The following is an 11,324-nucleotide window of genomic DNA, read 5'->3' as shown; positions in this document are numbered from 1 at the left end:
CACTAGTTCTTCAACCGCGCTGTCAACTTCAAGGGTCTCTACTACCTTCACCTTTAGTACCTCATCTAGCTCCTTATGAAAGATGTATTTGCGAAGATGATCCTCTCTCTCTTGTTCCATGTCAATAGTATCAGTGGGATCATGTTGCTCTTGGATTGATGGATGTTGGTGCTCTTCCATGGATGGTGGTGATGGGATGGGTGGATCATTATGTGTTTGATATGGAAGTTCATTGGAGCTTGATGGTTGAATATTGGGGATAGAAGGTTGGTCCATACGGGATATAAGTGCTTGAAGAGTAGAGGCGAGACTAGTGATAGAGGCAAGTGTGCTCTCTATGGAGGTTTGGGGTGGGTAGGAGGGTTCATTTGTTGGGAGAAAAGGTTCATAACACGGAGGTGGTTCCTCTTGGTAAGGATATGAAGATGGTGTATATTGAGGTGGTGGTTCTGGGTATGGTTCATATGGTGGTTGGTGTGGTGAATAAGGATTGGGGTCATATGGAGGTGAATGGAAAAAAGGGACTTGTGAGTATGGTGGTTCAAAGTCATGTTGAGGAGGGGGTTCATAGGCATATGGTGATAGTTGTTGATAATCAAGAGAGTGCTCACTATAGCCCTTGCCTTGATATGCATCACATAATGGTTGTTGATAGTCTATTGGAGGTGATTGTCGCCTTGAGGGTTGATTAAATCTTTGTGGCTCCTCCCATCTTTGATTGTTCCAACCTTGATGTCTGTTCTCATTGTAATTTCCTCTTCCTGCAACATAATTGTAACCAGATTCATAGCCAAAGGGGTGAGAGTTCATAGTAGTAGGAGAAAATAAAAACAAAAACTAACAAAAAAATATTTTGAAAAAGATTTGATTTTTGAAAAAAGATAGGATGAGATTTTGAAAAAGATATGATATTTTTTTTGAAAAAAAAAGATAAGATAAGATTTTGAAAAATATTTACAATAACTAATAATAAGGCACACGTTTGCAATTCCCCGGCAACGGCGCCATTTTGAAGAGAGAGCTTTTGCGTGGTCTAGAATTCAGAATAAATTCCCATTGCAAGTATAGCTTCTAAACCAACAAAAGTCCTTTCTTACAAACGTTTTGGTTGTCACAAGTAACAAACCCCTTTAAAATTGATAACCGAGTATTTAAACCTCGGGTCGTCTTCTCAAGGAATTGCAGGGAGGTATGTTCTTATTATTGGTTATGAGTCTTGTAAATTGGGGGTTTGAAAGTAAGGAAGAAGTATGTTAATCGACAAGTAAAATAAATAAATGACTATAAGATAAACTCTTGGCAAGATATGAAAAATTGGAAGCCCTATCCTAGTTATCCTTATCGATGGTGATGAGAATTGAGTTTTAATCCCACTTAGTTAACCTTTACTAAAGCAAAGGAAAGTCAGGTGGACTAATTAGTTTGATCATCAGGTCCTAGCCAATTCCTAAGAAAGGACTAAAGTTATTGGAATTCAATTCAATTAGCAAAAATAACAATTATCAATCACGATGAGTTTGATAACTCAAGAGTCTCCAATTAATCAATTACAGCCAAGAATATAAACAGCTAGATAAAAATCATATGTCTGAAAATACCTCAATTTATATCAAATAAAGAAAATCATAACATGAACGGTCATTAAACAAATAAAAGAGAAAATAAATAAATAAGAACATTGAACCTGAGCTGAAGAAGATAAAAATATTCCTAAGTTCTAAAAATCCTAATTCTAAATCCTAAGAGAGAGGAGAGAGCCTCTCTCTCTCTAAAAACTACATCTAAAACCTAAAATTGTGAGTAATGATTTAATCTGAAGTCCTCTTCTGAGTCTCTGCATGTTCCCTGACTTTAATCTGTGTTTCTGGGCCGAAAATTGGGTTGAAATGCGGCCCAAAATCTCTGCCAGCGACTTTTGTAATTTTGCAGATCACGCACGTCACGCGGCCGCGTCGTCCACGCGATCGCATCACTCAGCGTTTTACGTACCACACGTGCGCATCGTCCACGCATTCGCGTCGTTCGTGCAGCTTCCAATCCGCGCGGTCGTGTCAGGCACGCGAACGCGTCACTCTGATTTCTTCCATTTCGCGCGGTCGCGTGAGCCATGAGACCGCGTGTCTTCTCGCTGGTCATCTCCTCAATTCCTTGTGTTCCTTCTATTTTTGCATGCTTCCTCTTCATTCTCTAAGCCATTTCTGCCCTATGAAGCCTGAAACACTTAACACACAGATCAAGGCATCGAATAGTAATAAGAGAGGATTAAGATTACCTAAATTAAGACCAAAGAAGCATGTTTTCAATCATAGAACTAAACTAGGAAGGAATTGTAAAATCATGAAAATCATATGAATAAGTGGGTGAAAAGCTTGATAAAACCACTCAATTAAATACAATATAAACCATAAAATAGTGGTTTATCAGTCCTTTCTCTCATATTTTGGCCACTACTAAAAAGTGTTTCCTATTTACCATAAAATGCAACCCTTTTACGCGTTGCTTATAAGTTTGAATTTGCAATCCTTTGAAGTGTTTCCTATTAGTTTTAAATATGCAACCTTTAAAAGTATTTCCTTTTCTTTTGGATATGCAACATATACAAGTGTTGCCTTTTCTTTTAGATATGCAATCATACAAGTGTTGTCTAATATTCAAAATATGCAACCAATAAAAGGGTTGCCTTTTTGGCAAAAATAAAAGTTACTTTTGTAATAAAAATACAAAAAAATAAAATTTTTCGTTCATATATGTGTAATTATTTTAATTAATAAATAAGTTTGCGCATAGCAAAAAAAATTTATAAAAGAGACAAAATAACTAATAATAACATTCTAATTAAAATAGATCTTAAAAGGTTCAATTAGTATTTCAAATACATATTTAACAGGTAGCTGCTCCTCTTAGAGCTACAAACATTAATAATTAATAAGATCAGGGTCATCATTACTATCTCTTAGTTCACACTACCCATGCCAACATGAACACAAGACACATTTTGTCCTATGAGGAGCTAATTGACAATGCAACTATACTCTCGTTGATTTTTGACAGTGTCATCAAGGAGTGCTACCTGTTGCAGTTGCAGTGGTAAGAGTAGTGATATCATCATGAGAGCGGACATTGACAGCTGAGCTAACCACAAAAGCTAGGAGATCTCTCTAAGCCCTCATTGCCTCAGCAGCCTCGACAGACTGCGTGGCCACCAATGAGGCTGCAGAGGCCATAGCCATGTCAATCTTAGCCATGTCAATCAATGGTACTGAAGAGCCTCTTAGTATACATGTCTCGTGCTTGCGAACTATTTTTCGCACGGGCTACTCTAACCCAAGCTGGTTCATGTGATGAAAAACAGTGACATAGAGCAACATAGTGTGTCATGTTGCATGAAACAATTTGAATTGGAAAGTAATGAAATGTAGAATGTTAAAACAATGAGAAGAAATAATGTCCATTACCGAAGGAACCAAACGAGAGAAACTGAACTTAATCAACAATAGAGCATGCTCCATTATCAAAATCACCACGAGTCCTGGCTCAATCTTCCATTTCCCCTCCTCATCAAATAGCCATGCTAGAAGTGCACAATTAGTGCAAATGGAAATCAATATGAGAAACTGCAAAACCTAGAAAATCTTTTCTCTGTGTGATATAAAATTAAAAACTAGGTATAATGATTTATAACATGAAGAACAGGGTTTAGAGATGAAATACTCATTCATGTCTAATTTCCTGTCTAAATTTCTTCATTAATTAGAATTATGAAGTTTGATAAGATATATCATAAAGAAAGGCATACCTACGATGTAATGAGCATGAAGAAAACACCGATAAACTGAAACAACGAGCATGGAGAAGCAGAGTTTATAGATAGGAATTTATCAATGTAAAAAATGAAGAGAAAAAGAATCTCTATTGCACACAACACATCACTAATTGCTTTATTTTCATGAAAGTTCTAAGTATAACATTTTTGACCACTAACATGAATTTAAGTATACTGAGAGTTAAAGAACTTGTCAAGAAACTCTCTTGCACTTTGCTGAATCTATCAACCTCTTCCTCCTCCCTGAAGAAGTAAGTTCAATTAAGCAGAGTAAAAGAAAAAGTGGGTAATTGGAAGCATTATGAAAAACCTAGCAGTAAATTGATTGAACCGGAAGCATTCTCAGCCAACTTCAACACCTACAATAACTATGAATCTAATCTTAAGTTCCCTAAATTGAGATTCCACCAACAATAATTAAATTCCAAATCCTAAAATTGACATCATTTAGTGATTAAAGCACATGCCAGCGAATACAAAATAAAAATAAAATATTGCAGTGATTTAATACGATCATAATTAATTAAATAGTAATTTCTCATCAAAGAAGAAAAATTTTCATTACCAGAATTTCTCATCAACTTCAACCATAACAAAGCTGAGTAAAGCAAGGAGCCTATCTGTGATGGAAAGAGCACGAGCGCCACGGGGAGCAGAGCATATCAGCACCCAGCCAGGGGCCAAGCAAAACGTCATAAGTAGAAGAAGGCGAGCAAATTGGAATCGAGCAGAGCGAAATTCAGAAGCTTAAAATGCAGAGTGACGAACACGATGACAATGTGAGCAGCGACAAGCACGAAGGAGCGCGAGCAGCAACAAGCACGACGGCGCGCGAGCAGCAACAAGCACGACGGCGACGCGAGCAGAGAGGAACACAACTTCAGAAGCAACGATGAGGAAATGCAAGTCAGCGACGAACACGACGGTGATGCGAGCAGCGTCAAGCACAACGGTGATGCGAGCAGCGACAAGCACAACGGCGATGCGAGCAGTGATGAGCATGACGGCGCGTGAGCAGCGACAAGCACGACGGCGATGCGAGCATAGAGGAACACAACTTCACAAGCAACGATGAGGAAATCGAACAAACAAGGGTAAATCGCGCAGAAGGGTTTGAAATGGTTGGGCTTAGGGTTCCTAATTGAAAATAAGGCTTGGAATTTTGTTTTAAACTTAGTAGGATTTGAATCAGTGCAGAGGATAGTCGTCGAGTTTATTGATGTCGTCACGGCTGCGCCACCATGCTGAGGAATTGTAGCTGCTGCTATGGCTAACAAGTGCAGCACCTCTTGCACAATGAGAAATGACGTGGGTAGGTTTCGGGTTCTGATTTGGACTTGGGTTCTTATTGGTCTAGGTCCTCGGCAAAAAAAAAATTAGTAAATAATATATAAATTATAAAGATGTATTTTGTGCTAAGTTAAAAGAAGCAAAAAATATTTTTTTTGTTAAAATATTTGGAGGAAGGTCAAAATTTTAGAGAAAAAATTTTAGTCGAATTTTGGCAACATTTATAATGAGAAGCTTATTAAAAATTGTAAGAATAACACTAATAAAGTGTAATATATAAATATCATAAATATTGTTTGTTTAATTTATAAAAGCAACACTTCTTACTTATACTTTAATTAATAAAAAAGAAACATTTATGGTGTATTGCTAAAAAAGAGTTGTGACAACTTTATTTTTATGTAACAAATATTAAGTGTTATTTTTAATTAGTTTAAACAACATTTTTTTAGTGTTATTTGCAGTGTTGCAATAACTAAAAACTGTTGTAATGCACTATTTCAATTACCATGCACTATTAAGGTGATAATGGCCTTGAACATGGGGATAACTTTTGACTCTATAAAAAAATATCATTCATGATCATCTAAATTTATTTCCACAAAAAAAAGTCTAAATTTAATCTACAACTCTATAAATATCCTAATATTTAAGTATTTTTTTCAATACAAATTCATTTCAATACGTTAAAATTCTTACTTACTTGAGGCTCACTTTTTATTTTACTTTCATTTTCTTTTTCTTTATCACTTTGGTTGTATTCTTTAATTTCAAAATTTTAGAAAGGTAATTTTTTATTTTTATTTCAATTATTACAACTTCTTTTATTATTAATTCTTTCTCTATTTTACTTTTTTTTCTTTTATTTGTGAATCCAAATGTTTGATAATTGATCACCTTAATAAAAAAAATTAAAAACTCAATCAAACAATTGGATAGTTGAGTAACATTGACAATGCACTCTCTAATATTAGTTGTGTTATTTTTTAAGAACAAAGGTTTATTGTATACAATTTAATAATTAGAAATAGAAATAAATAAAAATAGAGCAATGAACAAATTACATTTTTTGGCATATGAGCATATATTTTCCTGTATGCACAACTAGAAAATGGATAAATACAGACAGATTTATAGACGGATTTAGTCTTTATTACAGACGAATTTTTGGTTATCGACGGATTTTGTCCCTCTGTAAAAGTCCCGTCGGAAATTATTTACCGACGGATTTTTTTTCTGTCGAAAAATTACAGACGAATTTTTACCAGTTACCGACAGATTTTCCTTCTATAAATTTTCTGTCCATTTCCCAAAGGCGACGAACTTTCTGACGGATTTTCCGTCTGTAATTACAGACGGATTTTCCGTCTGTATTACAGACGGATTTTCCAACAGATTTTCCGTCTGTAATTACAGACGGATTTTCCGACAGATTTTTTGTCTGTAATTTGAACTTTGGAAAATCATCCCACGTTCTGATTACAGACAGAAAATCTGTCTGTAAATCCGTCAGTAAGATAAAATAGATTTTTTTTTATTTTTCTAATTACAAAATAAACTTGTTTTCATACAAAATAAATATAAAATTAATACAAATTTTTATTTAATTTGTATTCGAATATTTATAATATTTTAAAAAATAAACAAATTCATCGTATTATCAAACTAAAAGAAAAGTACTATACACAAGCAAGTCAATATAATTCAAAATATAAACAAAATGTATTGATACATCAACTATGATAATAAGTAACAACCATACGTCAAAGTGTGATGATACATCAATTATAATTCAAAACATAAACTCAAAGTGTATTGTTCAACTATACCCCTAATTGACCCACATGAATATCAAGAGACTCATATGTGTCCTATAACGTGTGAGCACCTTCAACTTCAATCAGTTTCAATGAGTGGCCTTGAATCCTGAAGTTGATTGATGTTGTTAACCTAACATTGGACACTCTGAATTTGTAAGTCTTCCCTGCAAATAAATATAGTTGATTTAATTTTTATTTAGTTTCAAATAGAGAATATTAATGGAGATGGAGAGATGGTTAATTAATAATTAGTTATTACCTGCTTGACCGATAAAGACAGCAGAATCTCTTTGCCTATTGATGAGAAGAGCATCAGGAGAAGGAAGTTTCTTGTCAAAGTCCAATAATCTCCTTAGTACCTGCAAATCAAAATTCTTTAGCCCATCTATGTTTTGATCATCAATAGTTCTTTGATTTCTATGTTACTCATTCAGCATCAGGAGCAGGTTAGGGAATGGAAATAACAGATATTTGGGCAATGTTAAGTGTCCCAAAACCAATAATAAGTACAAAAAATTTAAATAATAAAGGTAATAATAATAACAATCAATAGTGTAAATCAAAGCAGTGGTAGCCAAAGATACCAACATCATGAAGGATATTCAATAGCTTAGAAACCTATCAGGTGGAGAATTGGCCCAGTGGTGGAGAATTGGCATGAAAACAAGTACAATTGGATTCCAACAAGAAGTAAAACTAATTAAAGTACTCCAAAAATATACCTTTATGGATAAAAGTATTTTCAGTATCTTTTAGTCTACTAATCCTATGGTGTAAATAAAGTGAATGAATACCCTGAGTTTCATGGAGCCTTTAAGAGTGGCCTTGACTTTGTCAAAGTCAGAATTGATGCACCTAAGGAAGTGATCTGATGATGGGTTCCTCAAAGCAGGGCATGAAAATCCAGCTTGTGCAAAGAACTACAGATATACTTATTTTATTATTATTATTAGCAAAACCTTATTAGGGAAAAAAGTTAAAAAATACAAGAGTGGATACTGAGGCAGAATTTAAGTTTCTTGCCTCATATTCTGCAAAAGCGTGGCCAAAATAGACAGTTTTACCCCCCAAAAGCAAGTACAAGTGACCAAATAGTTCGAAAACTTCACTGCTAGGTTGATGAATAGAAGCTATCATGGTTTTTTCATTTCTTGCCAAGGCACATAATGTTTGAGTCACAAAGAAAGCTGGTGCACTGCCACAAAGCACAAAATTCCCATTAAGGGAGCAAAATTTGAACAATTGTACTTCATAATACATCATCTGGATCACGTAATGTTATTTACCTACAATATAAATACGAATCTGACACCTAATTAATCACTCAGACTAAAGTAGGTAGAAACTATAAATGACTTATTTGACTAAAGACATTAAATTGTTTCTCCTTGAATTTGGAGGAATAGACCTTCCCATAAGAAAGGTATACTTACCATGTATTAAATCAGTATTTACTAATAATATATGTCTATACTGTCTATTTGATTAGAGGGTGAAAATAAAGGTAAACTTTATCTATAAAATTCATATAATAAGCTAATTCTCTGTTGTCTTTTATTTTGGTATTGAACCGACCAAACTTACTTTTTAAAACAAATGTCAAATACTAAAATATTTATTAGTTTTTGTATCTTTTAAATCAAATATCGACTATTTTTAGTAAATTTTTTGACAAATTTAGAAACCCAATATTAAGCATGAAAACAAGCACAATTGGATCCCAACAAGAAGTAAAACTAAGGGTATGTGAACCTGTCAAGTCCACTTGTAGGTTCATCAAGGAAGAGCAATCTTGGCTTCATCAAAATCTCCAAGGCAATGCTAACCCTTCTCTTTTTTCCACCACTTATCCCTCTCAAGTACCAGTTCCCAATCACAGTGTCTGCACAATCCTGAAACCCCATTAAATAAAGTATTTGTATCATTAAATAATACAATTTCTTGAAATCTGAGGTAAAAAAGAAAATGCAAAAAATTTCTCAGCAAGAAATGTTGGCAGCAGCAGAAAAGCTGTATTCAAAAATTCATTTTATCTTTTACCAATTTGGAGGGGTTTCGGGTTTGGAAATGGTATGGTCCAAGGTGATAGATATCAAAATTTAAGAAATTGAACCTGTTTTGCTTTTTTTGATGGTGCATGCCTCCTTCTCTAATAGTTGCTCTTCCTCTCTTCATCAATACCTGAAAAAGGAAAAACCCACTCACATACTCACACTCACCAGAAAAAATACATATAAGACACTTGGAGGAAGAAAAACAACATAAAAAAAAACCGAGAGTGGAATAGATCATAAATCACAGCACAACTACTCGAAATTAAAAATCCAAACAAACAAATAAAGAAAAAAAATAATTAAAAGCATGTGGCCTCAATTTTTCAAGTAAGCAATCCAAAAGAAATAGTAAAGTGAAATTGATTGAAATTGACTATCAGAAACTACTTCTCTAGTTAGTTATTAGACTCTTTAAAATTATATTTAATATAAAAAATTATACCTTATCTCCATCAGTGAGGGACAATCCTTTCTGCTGAGCTTCCTCTACTTGTCTTTCATGGTGATCTACTTCTGAAACTTGAAAACAGTGAAAATAGTGACACCACTGGTGAATGCTTGAGTGGAATAATATGGAAGCCCCAAAAGACTTAAGAATTATAGAGAGCACCAAAAAACACTAACCATTAACTTCCAAAAGGTTACTTCTGCTCCCATCAGTTAAAGAATCCTCAGAATTATTGGATTTGGTTGTCAAGCAGTGTCTTGCCTCAGTTTGTTTGCCTGAAATTCTCGCTGCCACTGAAAAAGTCAACTATTGCTACCTTACCTAATCAGAAAATATTTAGTGCTACAGTTCTTGATGCTATATATAATAAGTTCAATTATTCAACTTTGAGGGAATGCAAATAATGCATAAACTTATAGGCTTTCTTGGAAGCAAAAACTTGTTGCTTATACTATTGTTCTTGTTGTTGTTATCATCTTTGTTCTGTTCTAAAACAGAAGGCATACTCAAAGAAGCCATAATCAAACAAGTGGATCACTAGATCACTGGATTTTAAATCAAGCAAAAAGTCACTGCTCTATAATGCATTAACAACTCCTGAATCATTTGCATTCAGAAGTTGAAACTAAATCCTCAACTCACCTATGATGACACACTTTAATTTCCTAATTTGGAGGAATGCCATACTTTTCAAAATCAAAGCTAGTTCCAAGTACTTTTTTACAATATATTCCTAATTAATTTACTTAACTAGTTGCAAGTGATTATCTTTCTTTTTTTGTCAAGGATTACATTTTTTTGTCCATTGTATTTTTTAGTCTGAGTTAGTGCATGTACAAGATGATCATATTGACATATATTGTCTGACAGGATAAAATTGGAAATAGAAAAAATGAAGAAACAGTCTATATAATCATTTAAAACAAAATAATGAACGAGTCAAACCTTGAATCTTTGACGTGTGTCAGATCACTACTACTTGGATATTGAACCTGTATAAAGACATATATCAATATATCAAACCTATGTTATTTCTTTACTCTCTGATATATATTAAAACATTACAAGCAATAAATTACCAGCATCTGGGGAACAAAACTACTTTGGCCAAAGGGGAACAAATTCACCATTTATGGGACACACACAGTCACAAAATCACAAACACAAATCAAATAATCAAATAAGTGAAATGAAAATTCTGCTATATACTCATCGGATTGCTTCCCAGCCTCAGCAACCTCTCTCTCACATCCCTGCACAAAAACTCGAGTAATAAAAAGCAGCAAAGGAGCAATAAAAAGACAAGAAGGTTTCAATTGTTATCAATAATTTCTTTTGTGAATGAAACATATCATGCTCCAAGCTATAGCTTTAACTGATTACACAATGATCCATCATAACAGGGAATTGTTTCATAGAAGCTGCAATTCTTCCTCCTTAACTAAAGTAACAAAAGATATGTAATTGATTTATATCTAAACCCTAAACCTATTGCAAGCGCTAACTTGATTTTGACCTAAACATCAAGACTAAAATCACGACCAATAGATAACAAGAAATCACAAGTTGATATCAATTCTGAATGAAGAAAATGGAATCGAGAAAAAGAAAAGGCTTACAGCAACGACGTCAGGGTCACACTAGGGAAGCTGGTCTTTGCCGGAGAAGAAGTTACCAAAGGAGTCAACTATCATTCCAAGCTTCGCCATTCAACAACAACCACCGAGTTTCACAAATTGCTGCAGAAATGACCAACAAAAAATATATTTCTTCGCTGATAATAAAATAATTGATAAACCTACAACAAGCTCAATCAGCATTAACAGCAACAAGAAGATAAAAACTGCTAAGAAAATTTGATAAACCTAAAATTGGCACAGAAAAATTGA

The 11,324-nt window shown here is 34.0% G+C and overlaps 1 protein-coding gene across 1 annotated transcript; it reads right to left on the bottom strand.

The window, feature by feature from the left end:
* Positions 1-4,570: 4,570 nt before the first annotated feature.
* Positions 4,571-8,837, bottom strand: LOC107472180 (ABC transporter G family member 9-like). The gene is made up of 6 exons (XM_021134387.2): positions 8,686-8,837; positions 7,957-8,128; positions 7,728-7,853; positions 7,193-7,292; positions 6,992-7,097; positions 4,571-4,880 (listed from the first exon to the last, which is right to left on the bottom strand). Exons 1-6 carry the CDS (start codon positions 8,835-8,837, stop codon positions 4,571-4,573), a joined length of 966 nt encoding a protein of 321 aa, XP_020990046.2.
* Positions 8,838-11,324: the final 2,487 nt, after the last annotated feature.

This window comes from Arachis duranensis, unplaced genomic scaffold (assembly GCF_000817695.3).
Source record: "Arachis duranensis cultivar V14167 unplaced genomic scaffold, aradu.V14167.gnm2.J7QH unplaced_Scaffold_101037, whole genome shotgun sequence".
Lineage (NCBI taxonomy): Eukaryota > Viridiplantae > Streptophyta > Magnoliopsida > Fabales > Fabaceae > Arachis > Arachis duranensis.
This window is presented reverse-complemented; position numbering and strand designations above follow the sequence as displayed.

Bases quoted from the DNA above. Each gene is read 5' to 3' on its own strand.
- LOC107472180 (XM_021134387.2), bottom strand. From the start codon at position 8,837: ATGGGGTTTCAGGATTGTGCAGACACTGTGATTGGGAACTGGTACTTG. The intron at 7,098-7,192 runs GTAATAACTAAT...ATTTATTTGCAG, and splicing joins TGTCTTTATCGGTCAAGCAG to GGAAGACTTACAAATTCAGA. The intron at 4,881-6,991 runs GTTATAGGACAC...TTGCTTGTGAAG, and splicing joins GAAGTTGAAGGTGCTCACAC to TTGTGTTCCTCTATGCTCGC.